Source organism: Pyxicephalus adspersus, chromosome 1 (genome assembly GCF_032062135.1).
Source record: "Pyxicephalus adspersus chromosome 1, UCB_Pads_2.0, whole genome shotgun sequence".
In the NCBI taxonomy this organism is placed as follows: domain Eukaryota; kingdom Metazoa; phylum Chordata; class Amphibia; order Anura; family Pyxicephalidae; genus Pyxicephalus; species Pyxicephalus adspersus.
In genome coordinates, this window is record NC_092858.1 from 66,962,256 (window position 1) to 66,985,466 (window position 23,211).

The 23,211-nt window shown below is 35.3% G+C and overlaps 2 protein-coding genes across 4 annotated transcripts in view; one reads left to right on the plus strand and one right to left on the minus strand.

Annotated features, from left to right (window-relative positions):
- Window positions 1-23,211, plus strand: part of CYFIP1 (cytoplasmic FMR1 interacting protein 1) — a 54,554-nt gene that overhangs the window by 20,213 nt on the left and 11,130 nt on the right. The window contains exons 11-24 of one of the 3 annotated variants that reach the window (XM_072412801.1): window positions 975-1,092; window positions 1,786-1,908; window positions 2,912-3,037; window positions 3,458-3,624; window positions 3,853-4,000; window positions 5,565-5,712; window positions 8,285-8,441; window positions 8,550-8,646; window positions 8,872-8,948; window positions 9,049-9,157; window positions 10,200-10,319; window positions 11,748-11,947; window positions 13,437-13,524; window positions 22,697-22,840. In XM_072412801.1, the coding sequence (XP_072268902.1) occupies window positions 975-1,092; window positions 1,786-1,908; window positions 2,912-3,037; window positions 3,458-3,624; window positions 3,853-4,000; window positions 5,565-5,712; window positions 8,285-8,441; window positions 8,550-8,646; window positions 8,872-8,948; window positions 9,049-9,157; window positions 10,200-10,319; window positions 11,748-11,947; window positions 13,437-13,524; window positions 22,697-22,840 (1,822 nt within the window). Of the gene's footprint in view, window positions 1-974; window positions 1,093-1,785; window positions 1,909-2,911; window positions 3,038-3,457; window positions 3,625-3,852; window positions 4,001-4,030; window positions 5,713-6,512; window positions 6,667-8,284; window positions 8,442-8,549; window positions 8,647-8,871; window positions 8,949-9,048; window positions 9,158-10,199; window positions 10,320-11,747; window positions 11,948-13,436; window positions 13,525-22,696; window positions 22,841-23,211 lie in introns of those variants that run through there. The other 2 variants (XM_072412792.1, XM_072412810.1) reach the window with 2 other exon arrangements.
- FNDC9 (fibronectin type III domain containing 9) lies at window positions 13,027-19,617 on the minus strand. The gene is made up of 2 exons (XM_072412824.1): window positions 19,316-19,617; window positions 13,027-16,903 (listed from the first exon to the last, which is right to left on the minus strand). The coding sequence occupies exon 2, from the start codon at window positions 16,857-16,859 to the stop codon at window positions 16,185-16,187; it is 675 nt and encodes a 224-aa protein (XP_072268925.1). The 5' UTR covers window positions 16,860-16,903; window positions 19,316-19,617; the 3' UTR covers window positions 13,027-16,184.

The following is a 23,211-nucleotide window of genomic DNA, read 5'->3' on the forward strand; positions in this document are numbered from 1 at the left end:
TGCTGTGGGGCAAAAGAACCGGGTGCATTACGCACACCCCTGGACTTTTTTTAAGCATGTTTAGCACACCCATTGTCCACCAAAGCATATTAAGATATTATGAAGAATAATAATCCTGTTTAATGTGCAGTGATCCTTAGCAATCAGATTTCAGTTTGCATAAACTAAACATGTTCTTCATACTTATTACCTTCCAGACTGTGTAGCATACACCCTACTTTTACTTTGCAACCTTTTCCTTTGTTTTAACATCCTGATCATTTTCAGGTTTGTACTTTCTGAAAGTTTAATTTTGCATATAGTAAGCAAGCTCCTTGTTGCCTCTAGGAGCAAATCATTAACCTAGTTACTGACTACTAAAGCACACAGCATAGGCTACTAAGGCACCCAACTTATTTCCAGTTACCCAGCACTACTAGAGCTTCAATGCCAAATTAGGAACAAAGTTGCAATTTTATGTTGCCTATCACAGCTCCTGACAGGTAGCTTGTTAAACATGTCCTAAGTACAGGTTTACTTTAAGCTTGACTTATGAAATAGGTTTTGGATGGATATATCAATTCTTTTGGCACTGCTTTTTACCTTTTTTTAAAAAAGGGTAATTTTGTATGTAGAGTTATAAACACGTTTTTGAAAAACTATATTGTGTATTTTATTTAATAAGCTTTTGTTCCATAAGCTTCAAACTTCTGTCCTTTAAAGTAGCATGCAGTATGTTACATCACTGGGGAAAGAGAATATTAAAGTAAGGCTCTTTTTTGCCTCAGTGATTTTATTTTAATACTTGTGCATGCTTCCTTTTAATAATATCCATGGTATTTGATTAATATTGTGTTAATATATTGATTAATAAAAAAAGAGTTTAAACATATTGAGATTCATAAAGACTTTGAAATGCATCCCCGTAGCATTCTTTTATGAAGGCTGTTACAGTTTTGCAAGCTAATAATGTTCTTCTTGCTGCTCTGAAACAGATGGACCTGCACTTCATCCAGCAGTAGTCCCCAGTACAACATTGTTGAACAAATGATCCAGATTAGAGAAGACCACATGCGCTTCATTTCAGAGTTGGCTCGCTACAGCAATAGTGAAGTGAGTTCTGACCATTTGCCACTTTTCTATTGGTAACTTTAAGAAGTCATTTAATACAGTGGATGTTTGAAATAATGCTTGTATTGCTTATGTGCCATTGGCAATAGTCATATTGCAAGCCATAATATTGTTTGGAATTCCTGAAGAGAACAGTTAAATTTTAAGCCTTTATGCCCAATATGTCCAAAAGATTGTTACTCCAGTAAATGTGAACTATTGCATATGAATAATTTATAAAACTAAAGTTCTGCTTTAATAATTTAGCAACATGCAGGTCCTTATTGCAGATAGTCACAGGCGATGTCCCTTCTTCTATAAGTGATCTTATTTGCCTGATCGCTGTCCAGCTGTTACATTTTGCTTAGCAGCACTTAGCATTTGTTGCCAGGAATCTCTGCTTTTTCTTGAGAGTGCTGGAAGCGAGTGAAGACCTGCGCACCTGCAGGAGTTACACTATTCTACCCAAGCCGGTCAAAATGGCTGAAGATTGGGATGCAGAATAAAAATAAGGAAGGAGATGGATTTGTCCATGGCAGAAAAGATGTGTCCCTCAGGGTTTATAGATTCCTATACCTACGTATATGTTACTTTTGAAACGCACATTTGTTTTCTAAACTGGTATGCTATTTGTTTATATGCTGTAAAATATTTGAAATGAAAAACTGTAATATTTTATCTTATTTTTTTGTGTAGGTTGTGACTGGATCTGGTCGTCAGGAAGCACAAAAAACTGATGCTGAATACCGGAAACTCTTTGACTTGGCTTTGCAGGGACTTCAGCTCTTATCCCAATGGAGTGCTCATGTGATGGAAGTGGTGGGTTCTCAAACACAAGTAGAGCATCTATCTGCTTTCGTGTGGAAGTTGTGCATCTTTACAGAGACATGCATATAATGTTTTTAATGTATGACTTGATATTTGCAAGGAAAACAGCCACCATTTGTGTAATTTATGTCTTGTAGATGCCGATGTTTTGGTTTACATTTTGTTTTTGCTATACTAATTAGAACTTGATCAGAAGGTTATTTATATTCATTATGAAAAAAATCATTTATGTTTTATTTTAAAAATAAACAATCTTTCCTGCTGGTTAAAACTACATAAAACCAAAGTCATAGGCGGTACTAAGATGATTTTTTTTTTTGTTCTCCATTGTATTTCTGCCACATTGTAACTTCTGAATTCCTACTAGGTAATTCGGGCCCCTAACCTTAGCATTACCTCAGGTGTCGGAGCTGAGTTGTAGCTACCGATATCGGGTGCTGATTAGGGGTTAAAAAAAATCTCTTCACCTTACAGTGGAAGTAAAGTTCCACTTTGAAAAATGTATGATCAGGCATCAGTGGTTATTGCAGAAAGGGGACAGGCGATGTCCCTTCTGCAGTAACTGTTCTGACCTACCTGATCACTGCTCAGCTGTCAGTTTTTTTCTGAGTAGTGCCTGGATTCCCTTGAATGTGCTGTAGATAAATGAACTCTTCCTGGCATGGCCAATCAAGATGGCCGAAGATCTTAAGGAGGAAGAAAAGATGATGGCACCCTGCGATGGAATATGGCTAGGTGAGTAGCGTGGGGTTAGCTTCGCTTTACCGATTGTGCTAGTGTTTAGGTTTATTTTTGCTATTGAAAGCGATTACTAATGCAACATAAAGACAGGTAAAATCAAAAAGTTTAGCCTATATTATTATTCATCATACCTAATTACAGTACCTGCAGGGTTTTATTTACAGTGCTTATATTGAAATGCATGCATGTTTTTAGTATTGTTTCAAAGGTTTTGTAACGAATTAATATAACTTTAATATTTGTTTTGTTCTAGTATTCCTGGAAGCTTGTGCACCCAACTGACAAATATTCTAACAAAGACTGCCCAGACAATGCTGAAGAGTATGAGCGAGCAACAAGATACAACTACACAAGTGAGGAGAAATTTGCCTTGGTGGAAGTATGTATTTTTTAAAAAATTTTTCTGTAAAAAATATATAACCTGCATTGAAAAGAAAATAATCATGATTTATTTTATAAATAAAGTGGACTGGTGTTTTCTTTATGTGTTTATATATGTTTACATGTTAAATGTGGGCCAACAAATTGTGTATTGGTATAACTAGGATAGTATGTTGCTGATCTTCATTATGCTGTAATTTGATTACATGTTTATCCTTATCTTATGATAAAGATAAATAGCAGTAAAATCTAAAGAAACATGTCTACAGATCAGAAAAGAGAATGAGAAGGAATTAAAATAACCGGGTGCCCTTGTGTGCATTTGTAGGAATCTCACAAAGTGATGTATTGTTTTCTTATGCTCAATGATTTTTTTTCTGGCCCATAAAAATGCCTTCTCACTTGTTATATTTTTTAGGTGATTGCCATGATTAAAGGTTTACAAGTTCTCATGGGTCGTATGGAGAGTGTATTTAACCATGCAATTCGCCATACAATTTATGCAGCTCTTCAGGACTTTGCACAGGTCACCCTTCGAGAACCATTAAGACAAGCCATCAAAAAGAAAAAAAATGTCATCCAAAGGTTATACTAATGTTTATGCTTTATTTGTAAACGAAAACTAGCATATTGCAAATCAATTTATATAAGAAAAGAAAAAAAACTGTTGGATCCCACTTTTTAATTACCAATTAATAATTTGTATTTTTGGTTTGATCTATAATTACAAAATTTATTGTGAATTGGCCTTTTAATTTTTTTTATGTATTCACTTTCTGATAGGTCTCACTAATTCAAATTTCTCTATTATAGTGTGCTTCAGGCAATAAGAAAAACAGTCTGTGACTGGGGTGCAGGATGTGAACCATTTAATGACCCTGCTCTTAGAGGGGAAAAAGACCCTAAGACAGGGTTTGACATCAAAGTTCCAAGACGAGCAGTAGGACCATCCAGCACCCAGGTATATATCCATTCTTGTTCAGTAAATAGAATTGTTAGTAAAATGCTAGTTTCTGAATGTTAAAGGATTATACCTAGAAATATACACCATTATGATTAAGGGAAACCTGTCGAGGATTATATGATGGCCAAAAAAAATGTGCAGTTAGTGTGCTGCTTTGGCATTGGCTGCTTCATATCCTTAGTCTGAGTTACCAGTTTTAATAATAATTTAGGTCACGTTTGGTTGAAGCATATTTTCTCAACCCCTGTATTTCATGGACAGCAAACAACACAATTTTAACTAATTTGCTCACCTCTAACTAAGAGTTTGTAACACAGACGGCCCTCTTTTAAAAGTGACATGTATGAAAAGTCCATGAGAGCTACTATTCCCTATTGTAGACCAATATATTTATAATCCGATAACAATATAATTGATTTAATTGATGAAAAGTTAGACAATTCAGAGTGCTTTTAATTACATTTCTGCATGTAATAATGGGCATGCTTGTATTTAATCCATAGCATATCATTTGTTCTTAATTGTATGTGGAGATTTTGGTAAATGTGTAACTGCGTTGAATGTTGCTTAATTGTATGTTTTTATCATTAAAGTTACAATTATGGAGGGAGACGGGGATGGCGTGATTTCAGCTTCATCTGATTAAAAAATGACAAGGTTAATCTTACAATTAAACCAATCGATTACCACCAATGTTTTCTTCTCTTTCCCTCTGCTTTGCTTTTGATGGCCTTGAAGTGATGTGCATCTTTATCTGGGTTAATGGTCTGCAATCTTCTGTGTGTTGCTTTCCTGCTAACAAGCCTAGTGCTGTTCTTTCTACCTGGTAACTATACTAAGTAATCTGCTGATTCTCAGTCAAACTAGCAATCATACCTAGCATCTTGGCATTTTCTCTTGTAATTGTAACATCATCGTACTCTCCACACCGTACAGCCTCAGCTGGGCCTAAATAGGCACTTGAACTCCTTAGTATTTTGAGGACCCTGTGTAATTTTCGGAATGTTTCTGGGCTCATATAGGCAGAATGCACCCCTAATCATGAAGAGGTTCGCTCTATTTAGACTATAGACTCATATGTCTATATTTAGTGACACATTGGTTGTGCCATATGTCTAATAGTTAGTGCTGCTGTGTATGCCTTCATTTTCAAAGCGTATCTAGAATTATCAGCCAGGGCAATGCCAGCAACTGCTAATAGCTGAGTTCACCACATACAGAGATGAGTTCTGTGGTGACTTGTCTGTGCTCTGTAGTCATTGTGTAATTATACTGAATATTCGGGTCTATACCATAAACGTTATATTAAAATATTTATTTCTACTGTATAACTGACGTGCTAGCTTTTTAGAAGTTCTGCCAATTGAGATATATTAAAAAAAAAAAGGATTTTATTATTATCTTTTCAAAAAAGATGAAGTCAGATAAGTGTCAGGCCTGTTTCTCTAACACACTAATGATTCTTTCCTTTTTGCTTTTTTACCTACCTTCTACCACTACTTCTCTGTTTACCTTGCTCCTCCTTTTCGGTCTCTTGCCCTCCTTGTCTTTTGGATTTCAGCTCTTCATGGTGCGCACAATGGCAGAGTCTCTGGGCTCTGCAGAGCTGTTCAAACAGCTCAAGTCTCTTGGGATGGAAAAGTTGTTGCTTGTGGTAAAAAAGTTTCTGAGACAGTCCTACACCTATCCAACCCTTTTAAACTTTGGTGGTAAGCCGATATTTATTTTTGCACCATTTTATTAAAATTGTGTACTTGTACTATAAAAAAAAAAAAAGTTTACCAAACAAATGTTTGTAACAAAGACAACAAAAACAGGTATTTTTTTTAGCCCTAATCTTTCCTTTTCATGCTATATATATGTCTTGTCCTGTAGTCAGTCTGCAGCACATTGCACCAAATCTAGAAAATGATAAAATGAATGCCTTCAAAGGTCAGTGTTGAAAAAAATGTCACAGCCAGATGCCTGCATGCCTAAATGTTGGATTTCTATAGGCATTTTCTTTATCCATGAAAATACAGGGATGTCTGTGGGACTGTGGGAGATCTCCTAGGAAGAAGTAGACTTTTAACGTTTTAGCAGACGTTTAAAATTTTGCCCACTATACCATGATCAATGTGAAATTCTGTCCTTTTAGTGATTAATTATCTCCTAACTCTAATTTCGACTTGCTAGACCTAGTGCAGCCTTGTTCAGTAAGGCCCTGCAGATACAAGATATGATGTGCCAAGTGAAGTTACTCACAGCTGCTAGTCATATCTTTTCTAAGTAGCACTATCAATGTACATTATTAAAATGCCAAATTAGCAAGAATTTTTTCTTTGATGCATTAGTTTGGGTGCTGTTGGCTACAGGTGAGACATGTAGGTAGCATTTTAGAGGGCAAGAAGGGTAAAATTCAGTTCATCTCTGGAAGGTCAGTAAGTGTTTTTACATGAATGTATTTTATATGTCTTCTACTTTGTTATATTTCCCTCTGTGCAAATATATTTCCTTTTAAATGACACAGCTATACATGGTGAGAACCATGCTAGAGTCCCTCATTGCTGAAAAAAGCGGTTCCAAGAAAACGCTGCGAAGTAGCCTAGAGGGCCCCACCATTTTGGATATAGAAAAATTTCACCGTGAATCATTCTTCTACACACACTTGCTTAATTTCAGTGGTAAGATTATGGTCTGATTTCAATGCTGGTGGTTTGATGACAACATTAACCTTTCTGTTAGGTATAAATACTGTATTTGTCACATTCACCAACTAATTGTTTTCTGCTAATCAAGCTTATGTCTTGCTGCTTGTATTGGGACAGGAACTATGCTGTTCAGGAAAGCTAGCAAAGTATTATCTTGCTGGTGGTTGGAGTTTGGGCAGTAATAGGATGGAGCTAGTATGTGCTATTGCTGCCATTGACTTCGGTCCCATTTTTGTTAGCATGCCAATGAAATTTAATGCCTACCATTTTTAGACCCTGTAATGTCCCTCAGTAGGTGCAGAGTGTTTTTCATCTGAGTGATGCAGACAGGTCATGGCTGTTGAGAGGCAGCCCATAGCTTCCTTAAAAGGGATGGACCAGGGACAGTAAGGCTGAGGAGCAAAAAAGCTAAGATGATGATCAATGTTTCCCAACCAGGAAAAATGGTGGGCTTTGTCTGACCTGCTGTAGCTTTTAGTGCACACTATGGGAGTCTTGCTGTATGCAGGCAAAAAAGCATGGGCTATCTTTTTAAGAAGAGCCTGTAAAACTCTGAAAACTGTGAAGGTAAGTCTAGAGGTAAACTTTAAACAGTAAAAGGGTAGTGGTGGTTTTGCAAAAAAAACAAACTAGGCTGTTGGAAAAATGTTTGCTAATGTGCCAAACTAAAAGGAAATGCTGCATTCTTTGATCTAATGGCCTGTGTACTGCATGATACTAATTTTTATGTCTTCATTACCAACAACTGTTCACAGTACGGTGCCATGTGGTTCACCACGGGACCATCTTAAGGTACATGGGGCGCCATTCAGAATAAATAACACAGTACACCTTGTGTTACTTTCATTACTGTGCAGTTTAGTGCCGCACAAGGTTTCAAGCGCAGTGTTGCATCACATAGATTACAACCTATTCGAACTATATCCATTGTCCATGTCTGGCTGCTGAGTTTGGAGGTTTGGTATTGCCGTAAATAAATGGAATGTTCAAGTAGTAGTATCTGAACAATAAGAGACATGTCACCTGCAATTGCATTGCTATACTGCAAACCACTAAATAACTAACAACTGTCCTTGGTTTCCATGTCCATTGTTAAGCTTTTGGTCTCAATGGTCTTTTGGTTTAAATATCCTGTTATTGCCACATGTTAATGTTATTGAAGCCTTGGCCCAATAAATGTCAAGAAATGCTTTCTTAGTTGTAATGGTGTGTGTGAAGATGTCTGTGGATGACGTTAGCCAGGACATTTATTCTGGCTGAATAGGTAATGATTCTTGTAGACCTCCTAAATCACAGCAGAACAAGGCAGTAAAATAATATTTTTATTATGTTATTTAGGATGCCATTGTACATCTGCACAAAGTCATTTTTGAAAGCAAAGAATAACATATCTGGATTGCAACGTGTAAAATAATCTTTTTTCTGAGCAACTTTTATGCAACTTTAACATGTTAAAACATCAAAAACTTGAGCCTTTAAGACTGTAATTGTCATTTACCATTATTAATATTTCTTAAGTAGCTCCCCATCGTGTGATGATAATAATGCTTTAATCTTGTTAACATCCATCCATTTCTGATTCTTCTTGAAGAGACCCTGCAGCATTGTTGTGACCTTTCCCAGCTCTGGTTCCGAGAGTTCTTCTTGGAGCTGACGATGGGTCGCAGGATTCAGTTCCCCATTGAAATGTCCATGCCCTGGATCTTAACCGATCACATCCTAGAAACAAAAGAGGCATCAATGATGGAGTAAGAACATATGATTTAATTTATTTATTTGTTTAAGGTATGCTGTTGTTTTTACATGTGTTACTGTTGAGATCTGAAATAATGTTTTGTTCCTCAATGTTGTTCTAGGTATGTTCTCTACTCCCTGGACCTGTACAATGATAGTGCACACTATGCCCTTACAAAATTTAAAAAGCAATTCCTCTATGATGAGATTGAGGCAGAGGTAAGTCTTATTCTTGTCTTTTATTTATTTGTGTGAGTTATGTACTATACAAGGAACTGGTTAAATTATAATCAGTCCACTAAAAATGGAAGCTATCGAGGACTTTTAGGCTTGTTTAGATTGATTGAATATATATTGATTGGTAAAAGAGTTTTAAACATTTCCCTTTTTCCCATAAAGTGGACAATTAATTTCCCCTTTTCATTTTTTTCTAACTATCTTTAGGTAAACCTGTGTTTTGACCAATTTGTCTACAAACTAGCTGACCAAATATTTGCACACTATAAGGTTGTAGCTGGCAGGTATGTATGTTACTTGATCACTCATATTTTTTTTACTTGATGCCCATACATTACTTATGCTTCTTGTTTTTGTGTTTTTTTTTTTGTTTTTTTTTTACAGTTTACTTCTGGACAAACGGCTGCGATCAGATTGTAAAAACCAAGGAGCTAATATCTCACAACCTGTATCTAATCGCTATGATACCTTGCTAAAGCAGCGCCATGTTCAGGTTAGTAAGTGTCTGCAAACTAAGATTCCACTAAGCTTGCATTGGGGATTCACCTAAAATGAAGTAGATAAATAAGGAATGGTTTATTCTATTAGAATATCGGTGTTGGGTTTTTACACATACAGGCAGACTTTTTTTTTTTTTTGTGCTTCTACTTTTCATGGTTTAAGCTCATAATGCCTAAACCATATGTCCAGGCTAATGTTAACCCCCTGTTCCACATATTTCTACCACACCCTCCTCTTAACTAGTAGTTGTTAAGAAAAAAAATGATATTTCATTAAAGCCTTGATGCTTTTAAAGCCTCCATTAAAACTTGATGCTTTAGCCTGGTCTTCTGTCTTTGCTGTTTGTCTACTGCTTTCTGGTGGCGTTCTTCCTAGAATGTCCATGATCATAGACATGTTGGAGCTTAGGTCCATTTATTAGTTTGTTTATCTTACATATTTTCTTTGTTGATTAATTCTACAAGCATCATATGATGGCTAAAAGTGGAGTTTGAAAAAGACAGATTGAGTATTGCAACAAAACATTGCAAGCAAACATAAACTATATGGCAAAACTGATATCTAGATCTTTCAAGCAGGGTACAATGTATTACTATTAATGTAAGATTTATTTGTAAAATTTATACTATGTTCCTGATTCATTATAGAGTGTTTTCCCAGGAACTCATTATTAAAACCTATAGTGGTGTGGTGTAGAGCGTGCAACATCTATCATACCTCTGTTGAAGCACATATTTGGTTTACACTGCTTGTCTGTCTGCTTTGCCAGGCAGTGTATTTTTTGCCAATGTTGCTTGAGCTGCAGTGGGACTCTCTATAGATATTATTTGGAAAGCAAAATTACCTTTACAGTCATAATATTTTAAACATTAATATAGGATTATGAAATTTTAAAATTCATTTTAGCAGGTTTTGATTTATTGTTGGTTTGTGCAAATGCTGTCTTAAGGATTTTAGGAATGCTGCAGAATGCTTAAAACCTGATTTTTTTTTTTTAAACACAAATTTACCAGAAATACTTTTGCTTTTTCCAGCTTTTGGGCAGATCGATTGATCTTAATCGTTTAATTACTCAGAGGATCACTGCAGCCATGTACAAATCACTGGAACTGGCTATTGGACGATTTGAGAGTGAAGATCTTACATCTATAGTGGTAAGGAAAAGTGTGTTTGTTTATAAAAGTAATCTACATAGAACAATTTTAAACATAGCTGGTAAACTATCACAGCTCAGCTGAGTCAACCTGCAAATGTAATATGGTATATAGACATTTTTCCTCCTTTCCCTTTCAGTTTTAAACGTTAGAATCTAGAACTCCTATCAGGTTTTATTGTTGTTCCTGCTGGAGAGGTTGATCCTCTCATTGTCCTTCTGAGCATTGGCACATAGACGGAAAGTATGGAAAAGAGTTGTTTTTATTTTTAGTTTTTGAACAAGTTTTTATTTTAAAAAAGTTTGTCTTTACTTCTGGTTGTACTTATAGTACAGCAAGCGAACCGATTCGAATTTTCAAAAACCTCCTGAAAACCCTTCGTATAGTTAAGGTTTTCCCCTGCAACCCTCATCTGATATTGTATATGGTACGTCTCCCACTCTGCCAAACTCCTGTATCACTGTCTGTATTAGTCTGTCATTTGCAATCCCTATTTAATGTACAGCGCTGCGTAATATGTTGGCGCTATATAAATCCTCTTTAATAATAATAATAAAATGTTCTGTCTTAGTGACTTTTTCCTGACTAATCATGGTTTCTTTAGTCTGGTGTCTTTTCGGACACCCTCATCTGTTTTCCAAAGGGAAAAATATGACAGTGGCTCATGTATCACATTTCTTTATGTAAGAAATTGGCCCTTTGCAAGGTTTTGTCAGTCCCAGAAGTTCAGAGGGGTGTGGTAGAAATTGGCTTATAGTTACCCTAGCTCTTCCCGGAGCTCTGTCAGATGTCTGCCTAATGCTGTTTGTCAATTCTTGCAGCTCCCTCCCATGTTTTCTTTGCCTTCTGCTGTCTCATGACCAGTTTAAAGGTTGTCTTTATCTCTGCAGTCTTCTCTGAGGCTACATAGCATTGTCTTCTGGAATTTGCTTTGTGGCGTTGTCTCTGGAGTTGGCTACAGCCTTGTGGCTCGTTAAGCTCTGTAATAATTTGCAAATTGAGTCTCTTGTCTGACTTGCTTGCTCTGGATTTTTGCCTCTCATTCCTTTTGGTGATTTCTCATGGAGACTGTTACTTAGAACAGGCTAGTTGATGTGGGTGTGACCAATTCCTAATTTACTGCTATTGGACATCCCAAAGGTATCACATTTTTGTGCCTCTTAATGGTTGATAAAGAGGACGACAAGTATCTACTGGATATTTTTATTTTTTTTTGAAAGTTGCCCTTCATGTGTGTTTTGTTTCAGATTCTAAAGAAGGGATTTTACAGTAAAAGGTTATTACAAAAACCTTCTTTGTATATGCAGTTTCTAACTTTTTGTTTATGAAGAGATGCTGGTGGAAATAGTTTATTTTATAGGTAGACCAGAGAATCCTTTTAATGAAATTAAGCTAAACCTTTATTTCATTTGACAACTTCTCTGACAGGAACTTGAAGGCCTCATTGAAATAAACCGATTGACCCATAAATTACTAAGCAAGTACCTGACTTTGGACAGTTTTGATGCCATGTTTCGAGAAGCCAATCATAATGTCTCTGCCCCCTACGGAAGAATCACCCTTCATGTTTTCTGGGAGCTCAACTATGATTTCCTCCCCAATTACTGCTACAACGGTTCCACATACAGGTAAATGCTCTGAATAAATCTGATCAATTAGCCACATGGCATCTGCCGTTGGTGTTCATAAATGCCTCAGCTTGCTAAAACTAAAAAAAAGTCACATGCGTTCTGTTGTGGATTATGTGTGACACATTTATTCAGTGATGCTATCTGTGATAAGTGATAAGGCATCTGACCACACCTTAACTTGCTGGGCTTGTAGTATATATTGTAGCATAACATTCTGCCTCTTCATTCTGTCATTTTGAAGTCCTTTACATGGTATAAATATTACTGAAAACTGTTGATGTCACTTTTTATGCAGATCTGTGTTGGTTAAGTAATTTGACATTTAAAAAAAGGCCTATATGTATGTATCTTGCATGGTCAACTCTTCACATGGAATGATTTTGCTTCATATGGATTTTGGGGAATTTCACATGGTTCATCCTAGTGCGCATTTATCTTTTTCATAAAGACTCCATACAAATATGAATTGATTATTTTAACAGAAGATTGTAATGTGACTGTAAAGCTGTACAAAAAAGTATTTGGATTGCCTATAGTTGTGCTGCAAGGGAGTCAGCAAAACAAGTAGTGACAGGACCTGAAGTCACAGGAAGTAGATAATGAGCAATTGCAGGGTCTTTTAAAAGAAAACTAAAAGACACAAATGTCCTGGCTGTGTGGATAGATTGCACAGCTACAGCCAAACACAACTGCATAGTGGATTTTACATTTTAGAATGTCAATTCCAAAAGAATTACTTTCATATATACACATAATATTTACACTAACACAGTTGCAGTTAGTTGAGCTTTACAGCTGAACTCCAGGCAAATGTTATTTAGGTAGAAGCATCTCTCCCTCCTTGTGCAGGGGGACTGGTCACCCTGCCATTTTGTGCTGGCAGCTTCTAGTAAGCGAAACTGCTGGTTCCCTTCCAGAACTTTGCTCCCTGCACAGGCATTGTAAAGCACAGTGATGATGTTACAGCTCATTTTACAAGGTCATAGTTTGTTTGATGAAGCATTTGGCAAACTAAATGGATTTATTTTCTTTGTGGTTCTAAAAGAATATTTGAATGAAAGTTTTTCTGTCGAAACTTCAACCTCAACAACATTTTTATTAGAGCAGTTCTTTAAATAAACAGTCTCACTCTAAAATGAATTGTTAGTGCACAGTCCAGAAAGCTAACTTGCGCTATTTCTCTTTTTTGCAAAACCATGCAGCTATGGGAACGCAATTGTTATCGCGGATGCCCCTACAATTCATATATGTGAATACACCATTACAGTTAGTAAAGTAGGATGATGTAAAATTGGCAAGAACAACAAAATAAAATATAACAAAAATTTAGAGAAGAGCAGTTAAGTGTGCAGAGAAGGCAGGCAACCTAATAAATGCTTGTGTTGTGTTCTTTTTCATATATATATATATATATATATATATATATATATATATATATATATATATCACAAGCTTTACTCTCTCTTTTTTTCTCTTTATTCTTCAGATTTGTTCGCACAGTTCTTCCATTCTCCCAAGAATTTCAGCGTGACAAGCCACCCAATGCTCAACCACAATATTTGTATGGCTCTAAGGTAGGGATGAATCCTTTTAAAAATATTTGGGGGGAATTTGGAATGAACATTGAAACTAACCTGTAATTCAAATGTATTATTTAATAACCACAGTTCTTCCTGTACTTGTATTATTAATTACTACTCAAAATACTAATTCCCTCCCATAGTTGTTTTTTTCTCCAATATATATGCTTTCCGTGTGGTACCCTTTAAATTGCAGACAAAGTCTGAATACTCTAAATGTAACTGTACCCAATTTTTAAATGTTAATATTACTATAAATAATGTGGCTGTCCTCTGTAAGGGATTTGGGGTAATTGCAGCTGCTGTTCCCCCTTCACATGCCTTACTTACTCCTGCCATACATATCCACTACAGAAGTTTTTGTACAGAATAAAACACATTTGTATTCTTAAAATAACATGACATCTGATGTTTTACATTAAGACATAAAAACAAACTTATTTATAGATGAACATATGGATTAAACATGTTCGAATTTCTGTGTATTTTTTTTTTTTTGAACCCTTATTCATACTGGGGGTTCATACTGAAATACAGTATGCATTGACATCCTTATGATATTTTTGGTGCATAGTGATGGCAAGGAAGAGAAAGAACCTATGTTGCCTTGTGTGGGAATACTAAAGATAAATTTATTAACTAAAAACATTGACCTGCATTTTACTGCTGCTATGCCAAGTAAAATCTGATATGATTCTGCCTCCATACTACTTATTTGCAACTGATAAATACATAGATGGGATACATAAAAGCACATTTTCACCTGTCAAAGAATTTCTATTTTTGGCCATCCATTGTAGAGATTTACTTTGGCAGTCAGAAGACTTGGTCAATCTGCGCTGCTATTAGGTTATATTTACAGCTAATTGTTAAAAAATGCAGGTATTTATGCTTTTTGCCTGTAAATGTAGACATTCAACAACCTATGAATAACACAACACGTTTTTCTAAAAATAGAATGCAGCACCAAACAAAATGTCTACACAAGTGCATATAACCAATATTGTAATCTACATAATTACCTTTTTTTATATTTAAATGTTTCTAGTTTTATTACCTATATAGGAAGAGGTGAGGGACACATCAGTAATATAAGTAACCTGTAAAATTGCTGACTGTTTATTATATCTGATACCCAAGTCAACCAAATTAGGAGATGCTAATGATAACAGATAAAAAATAAATGTTTTTAGAAATCTATACCACACGTATTTGAGTTGGTGGGAGAATACCCTGCCTGTGTAAAGTTATGATCATAAACAATATTTAAGGAATGAAATATGAAGGGTCTTGTGATCACTTTGTGGAGAACTGAAACGAAAAGTGAAGCAAGAACTACCTTCCTAAAAAAAACTTGCCATGCCTATTAAACAGAGTAATTGTGTTTCCACTAAGCACTGGGTTTAAAAGATATATAGATAGTGATAGTCATTTTATTGAAGTAAGCTAGCAACATATGGGGGTCTTTTGAGTGTACAGCTACATAATTTGCCTTATAGTACAGTATCATTAGATTTTAAAGGGGAAATAAGGTATATTTCTGAGAACATTACATATTGCAAGTACATATTACAAGTTATTGTCACAGTTTTAACCGTAATGTGACCAACACACTTTCATCTTTACATTCATTTTGTTATTGTTTTAAATGTGAATGTGTAGGTGAGCCCCTATACTACAACATCAATTATCTTCTACAATGACTTCTTCTTTCTGCTAAAAAGAGTTGCAATAATTCCTACGCAAAAGTGCTGATAGACCTGGATTAGGAGTATACACTGCGCAAATATGGTAATCAATATATTAATATAAACTCTGTATGGATACATATGTTTTTTTATGACTATTTTTTACACATTGATAACATAATCTGACCATATAAGGATATCATTAGTAATTCAAAATAGGTACAAAGTTTGTTGGAACATTTTCACACATTGATAACATAATTTGGCATAGTATACATAGAATTATAGGCTCTATATAAATACAAAATTTGGTGAACTTTTTTCACACATTGATAACATAAATTACATGAAGCTGATCTTTTATTTACCTATAGCCCTGAAAATTGTTGTAAATAAGATAAAACTCCCTTTAAAGTTTAAAATAAGTCAGTGGTAACATTCTACACAAAGTGGTATATTGTTTTTTTGCGCACTTCTTATTTTTTATTCTTTCCTCTATTTGTAAAATAAAGCCACCACAGTGCTGATTATCTTATACTAGAAGAGATAACATTTGTGTATATTTTACATGGTAGCTATGCATCACGATAACGGAGTCGTGTATGAAATACAATATTGTTTTGCTTGGCATGTATTTCTTCACGAAATAATTGCCCTTTTGTCTCTCTTTTATATAAGATGTTAAAAATGAATCCTGGGACTACCTATTATCAAAAAGAATTAACTTGATTGTTTCTTATTATCTATTCATTTATGTACAATGACACACATCCACTGTAAATATTTGTAACCATAGACTTTATCTCAGAAATATAAGGCTTTTAGATTGCAAATCCGTCTGAGACGACAGTTAGTGCCATGACTATAGACTTCCAATGAAGGGAATATGTCAGGGCTATATAAATACCTTATATTAAAATGTGAGATTTTACTAATTTATTGGTGTATGATGTTTCAAGAACTACTTTACTTGGTAGGTGACCCAATAAGGACGACATGTTGTTCTTGATCGCTGCAGTTCAAACTATTTGTTTCATTTGCTGATAAAGGATCTTTTTGAATGTCCTGTTGGTTATTGTCTACACTGACATCTTCACTGTTGTTTGCCCCGATTACTGCTAACAGGCCTGGCTTCTCGTACTCCTCTACAGGTTCTTCATTTTTTGTCCAGGCCTGTCTCTTGTTCCTTTCATTGCTTTCAGAATTTTGGGCCATGGCACGTTCCTGACGTTTTCTCCACCATATGTGTAAGCAGCCATAGATTAGGATGCAGACTATAATGAGGAGTATAATGCTGCTGGTCAGCCAGATACCCAGTGCTAGATCTTTTTTCTTGCTGTTCACAGTTGCTGGGTCTTGGCTTAAAGTTTGAAAGGTTTTACATTGGTCACTGGATGGCTTGGCAGACTGACAAGTCACACACAGATTGTACATTGTAAGAGGGGCTAGGTTCTCAATGGTATGAAATGTTCGACTTGTAGGAATCCGCTCCTCCTTAAATTTCTCTTTAGAGTACCCAGATAGCATTGTATTCCAGTCAGCATGATACATAATACTATAGAAGCTGTCAGCACAGCTTGCGATCGAAGGCCAATTGACCACAGCTGTGTTGGCAGTAATATTCTGAATAGAGATGACCATGGTGTCTTGGAAGAATTTCGTTGGATAAGTTGACAACTAATGTTCTAGAAAACAAGATAATGTTAGATGTAAAGTGTGTCTAAACCCCAAACAGTTATATCAAATACTAAACTGCATTTGTTTCTATAATATTTAAAAAGTTAAATATTAGGAAAATGTGAGAAATAACTACAGGTGCCCTAAAAATGATAGACGGATACAGTGTGTATGTGTGTAAGAGTGTATGATTGCTATAAAAGTATCATTGATTTTTTTTCTCAATTAAAATTCCCCTTTACCAGAAAAATATAATTTGTGATCTGCCAGATTTATTACTAAACTAAAAACACTACAGTTCATACATGCTTATTTATTTTATCCACACACTGTACAGTACATGTTGGGCTACTTCATGGTCGGTGCTATGGTAATTTGTGGCATCACCTTGTTCCGTGCTCTGTTATTGGAGTCTAATAGAGGAAGTGGCAGTGTTGTACAACTTTCCCTTTCGGGAATCTGTAAATAATCTGCAGTGCTTTTCCCATGCACATTATTATTATTATTATTATTAATAAACAGGATTTATATAGCGCCAACATATTACGCAGCGCTGTACATAAATAGGGGTTGCAAATGACAGACTAATACAGACAGTGATACAGGAGGAGAGGACCCTGCCTCGAAGAGCTTACAATCTAGTAGGTGGGGGAATTTCACACACAATAGGATGGGAAATACATGACTGGACAAAGGATTTTAAAGTTGAATGGTTTGGGATATTGTCCATGTAGTAAGCTAAAAATGCATTTTTAATAGATCGTAGAACATCTGAAAATTTTAAAGGATCCTGCTGCAAATGAGTTGCTACATTCTTTGTAGTCCAACGTCTACGTGTCCATAAACAGATCAATCTTACTATTATAGTGACTGCATTCTGTTATTCAGTCACTGCCAATGATCAAAATGATCTGACTGATAAGTGTATTCACTGGAGTGATCCCTTTTAATATATTCTGCTAAAAATGTAATGTAAGATACCCATACATGGGTCTGTTTTTAGGTGTAATTAACAAGTTTTCCAGTTGTGTACAATGTGTAAATACCCCTTCTGTGTGGAATGGGAAATCTCAATCTGTTAGACTATGTAACCACAATGTAAGTATATCTCTTTAGCATCATACAATGGGCATGGATTATCTTTCTTTGTTGTGTATTTGGCTGCCCAGCCTCAGATTGGTTTTGCTTATATGTATTTAGTGTAACAGTTCAGATTTCATAGAATGATCTAGATAACATTTATTTCTTTACCAGATAAGGTATATTTAATTCAGTAATTCTAGTTGATGGTTTTTTTTCTGTGGTATAATTGGTTGTTATAGTTGTACTATGGTGGAATGAATTCTTTCTCCAGTGGTGACGATCTTGAACCTTGTTGAGAAAATATCAATTGCATAGTAACTGTGCTACATGCTGTTAGCTCAATGGTACTGTCAATCTTCAGTTTCACTGATGTACTATGTGGAGCTTGTATGTTAGTTTTATGTACAGATTTACCTTCATCTTTCATCTATCATATGGTGCAAAGATGCATCACTGGCCATCAGAATTTCCTAGTACAATATGTATTATGCTCAAAGGGTTAAAAGTTTGTCTTTTGCTCTCAATTTAGAGTAAATAGATACATTATAGTGTCTATACCTATACTTAGATATAAATTCTTGTGTTGATGATAATGGTATGTAAAAGACAGCTGCAGAGTTCACTTAACACGCTGCAGCTTAGCAGATGGGCTTTATGATGGATTGACTGTGTCATCCATTCTCGTACAGCTGTATGTGCATGGTGTCAGTTGTGTGTATATGTGGGTGTGTGTGTCTATTTATATGATTTACTCTTTTGTCGGAGATACCACATATACAAATGTCCTAAATTTACATGTACATTATATCGAAGAACAAATTGAGCAGACCTAGATGTCCATTGGATGCAGGATTTAACTAACAGCAAACACATTTCAGCGTTTAGCCATGCTAGGAACTAGGCAAGTTCTAGTTAATGTCTGCATTTCTCAATGGGTTATTAGACATAATTGTTCCCACATAGAATAACGGTGTACATTTGCAGAATATTATACAGTGGTAATAGGGGGTATTGTCATTCTTGTGTTATATTTCACAATGTCTTTTGTTGGATTTTTTATCTTAAATAATCTTTATGTACATTTTGTAACTGACAGTGCAAGTTATAATGCTCAGTATTCTCTGTACAGGGGTTATCTGTTTACTACTAATATATTTAACTCCAATTCTTTCTATGCATTTGTTCTTCTCATTAACAGTAGTCCCTCTCTTCTATGATTTTGTTCACATACATAGAAAAATACATTTCAGGAGCACAAAAAAAAAAAAAACTATCCCTGAAAATCTCATATGATTTATTAGATCTACCAAAGTCTCTGTTAGCAAGTAATATCCTACCTTGTGAGTGATAAATTCTCCTGCTGTATGAAGATCTGTTTGATGTACTTTGCACCTGTGCTTTATTGGTGCCTATATTCCTGGGTTTGCCAGCTCCTCATGCCCATCACTTCTGTTTCCATTCTCCAGGGACACTGATAAAGTGACTGCTTTGTCTGTGCTGGATGAATTCCTGTGTGAATGCATATTTCCTTGCTCGGTTGCCTTGGTTTTCAGAAGACTTATATAGATGATTTTTTTTTCACCCTCCCCCCTCTTTCAGCCCTTTTTTCACTTTGCTGCCTTATGCCCTCTCCTTTAGGTAGAGCACTTCAGTCTAGTAATGCCCTCCCCATTCTGAGATCATCAGACACTGAAAAGCCAGCATGTCATTCTGAAAGGGGGGATCATTTTCCAAAGGAGAGGCTTTGTTGTCAGTTTAGCATTTATGCATCCGATCACTTTTTGAAATGCCATTTTTGTCTAAATAATTTGTATTTTTTTGTGTATGGTCAAAATAATATTTTTGCTAAAATTAGCTAGTTTTCCCCTTGCAAATGTATACTAGTATTTTAATCTACTTTTATTGTTTCCATGTACTTTTTATCTTATGAGCTCCAGAATAATGTTTTGAATGTTTTGTTTACCTAATATAAACTCTTAATAAATTTATATCCTTAAATGCTATGTTCTGTCCTGCTTCATTACCAATATGATGACTTATGATGAATATAGCTATAAAAGCCTAGTTTTTATTCCAAAAACAGTTTTTTAAATATTATGCATCAATTAGTGTTTTGAGGCATAAAAACATATGGTTGGTCTCTCTAAGTACAATTGGAATCATCTTCCCCCTGCCCATGCCATTCATTAACTGGCATTGACTCCTTGCCAAAACAATTGGACGGCTTTGCATCTGTAGTTGTCACTTTGATTTTGTAAGATTAGCGGTCTGCTGTGATAACCTAAATGCCATGATCTGTGACTGCACGATGGGTAAACAAGTTGAATACACACCAGTAAACAAGACACCACTGTGCATGCGAGATGTAGTGCACGAGGGGGTGACAGTATTGTAAGAAAAGTTCTCTTATACACTACCAAGAATCCAAGAGAATGGGCCATTTTTTTTTAGTGGCGGCATTTTGTTTCTGGGAAAAACAGATCACATGTTGGCTATAGGGAAATTGAATAATTGTAGAATGAAAAGGCAATGCAACAGTAATTGTACAGTTTTTTTTTTTTTTTTTTACATGCAAGGAAAACATTTTTTAGCATGTAAATATAAAATGTTCCATTAAAAAAAAAATGCTTTCTCCTTTCAATTCAGTAGATAAAACTTTATGAACCTTTTTCATGTTTCCAGGTTTTCTGGTAATGAAATGAAAAAAAGATAGTTTACAACTTAAATAGCTCAAGCTGAAATTTATATGTTGAGCAAACGACACATCACAGTAACCCATTTTTTATTAAAAGTCACTGGCTGTTTTAGACAAATACTGCTATGCTGTCTCTGTAGCTAACCCATATTACTCTGAGTCCTTTGTTATGTGTTTAAATGTGTGAAAACATCCAGTTTACAGAATTCTGTAGCTCAGGCTTCAATTTCCACACACAGCTGCCACAATGTGGTGACTCAACCCTGAAGTATATGTGCAGATGTGCAGCTACTTATTTTTCTTTAAATAGCCTACTGTTCTGTGAGTAACCTTTTTAGTTTATTAAAAAAAAGGCCATTTACATATAGTAAATAAAAACAACTAAAACATGTTTACAAACCTATGAAGCTATAAAATAAAAATTACCTTATTTTGATTCTGTTAGAACAAATACTCTATCCCTTCTTTCACTTTAGCTGGGCTGTGTAAGGACTGGATTGTATTTCACAGTTTAAGGTTTTGCTGCTTGCTACCTAAATGTCCTAAAAAACACCAATCCATTTCACAAACTATGTCTATTCATTGTAGAATAAAGTGTCTTATATATCTTGTTCCCTTTTGTTTACTAGGAGTTCATTGGAGGTGAGGTAGCCAAGCGTCTTCTCACTCCTTATGTGTTTCCTGTTAAAAGAAGTAGGACAGCTTCATTTGACATGATAGTTTTTCAATTAAACACAATCAGAGGACAGTTTGCCAAAGCTCTCTTATAGAACAGGGTCACACTTAATCTGCTCAGCATCTGGTGTAGTAAGAGTTCATTAGAAATTGAAGAAAACAAGGCAAATTGCTCACCCGGGTTGCTTTGTGAAACTAGTTCATGCAAGATCACAACTCAGGGTTAGTAGAATGCACAATATTAGAAGCAAATATGCCGTAATGTACAATGAATTCTGCTCCAACACTGCATCAGTTCCATGCTTCTGTAAAGCAGATAGTATTATATTTGTGTTTTTATTTTTTTGCTTTTTTTGTTCACTGCAGTAGCATAGTAGTTGTTTTCCACATTACAGTAATAAAGGGTTGTTTCAAATGAAATATTAGACTGGCAAAAAAACAGTTTACATGTCTACTGGGAATTGTTTCAGAGACAACGGTCACTTTTGTTTACTTTTTATGGGGTTTATTTTTCTTTTTAACTGGCTTGCATGTGTTTTAAGCATTTAGAAAATAAAATTTTAACCACCTAAAACATTTTAATTGTTTTTCCTATTTGAATTGCTGGGTAGAATTAGAACAAAACAGTCTGTCTGGATAGGGGATGGGAATGGATTTTCCCTTGTTCCTTGTCAACCAGAGTTTTTGTGAAGGGGGATATACCTAATAAAGTGCTTGTTTAAATCACGTGGCTAATTATTGCAAACTCTTCTTGTGCCCACTGTTGATTCACTGTCTTGTTGTACAAGTGAAAAGGAATGTGATTTCGCAGAACTCTATTATCTCCTCTACCACTCAAATTAATCTACAGACTTTGTTGACAGCTTTTAGAGGTCTGCATGAAGAATATTCTGAGTGCTTCTGCCCACTTTATTTCAGATAGGGATCCACTTAGGGATCATCTTCACTGTGATAGAACATATCCAGTGAAATGTGACCAATAACTTGTGGCTGTGGCATGACCTGGATATGATAATCCTAACAAATGTTAGGGAGACCCTGTCAGGGTAAAAAAAATCCTAAAGGATCCTTAGGAGCTCATATACTTTGTCACTTGAACATTTATTTTTATTAATATAATACATATATTATTTATTTAGTTTCCCTGCATGCCATGATTTATTTTCTGACCCCCTGTCAAAAGTGAAATAAATTACATTAAATATTACTGGAATTCTATTGTCTGTGGTGTTTTTGTAAAAATGTATTGCCTGTCTGAAAAATGTACTAAATCTCCACATTTTCAGAGAAAAAGTTTTAGTTATGAGCAACAGATATCAAACCATTACCACCTTTTGTTTCTCTACAGAATCTTAACCATGCTTACAGCAGCATCTTCAGTACCTACAGAAACTTTGTGGGTCCTCCTCACTTTAAAATGATCTGTCGCCTCCTAGGATATCAAGGCATTGCAGTGGTGATGGAGGAGTTGCTAAAAGTTGTGAAAAGCTTGGTGAGTATATAAATAATGACAAAGGTGTGGGCGGACTTTTATTATTTTTGTCAACTTTTTATTTGTCATTAAAGCTGACTAGAACCCTGCAAAGTAGAAATTTCCTCAATTCCTTTCTCAAAAATTGTTGTCATTGGGACAGATAAGATAAATTACAATATTGTCTTTTGTCACTGGAACATGAGGGAAGGTTAAAGCTATCTAATAAATATTAAATCCAATGTAGATAGTTTGATTATCACTGCACAATGCTAATCACGTAGCAGACAAACAAGGAATTTAGACGGTCCTACTGTGCAGTGCTAGTTTTATTATTGTGCAGAGTCATAATTATTTACAAATGCTTTTTTACATAGGAATCAATTTTTAGT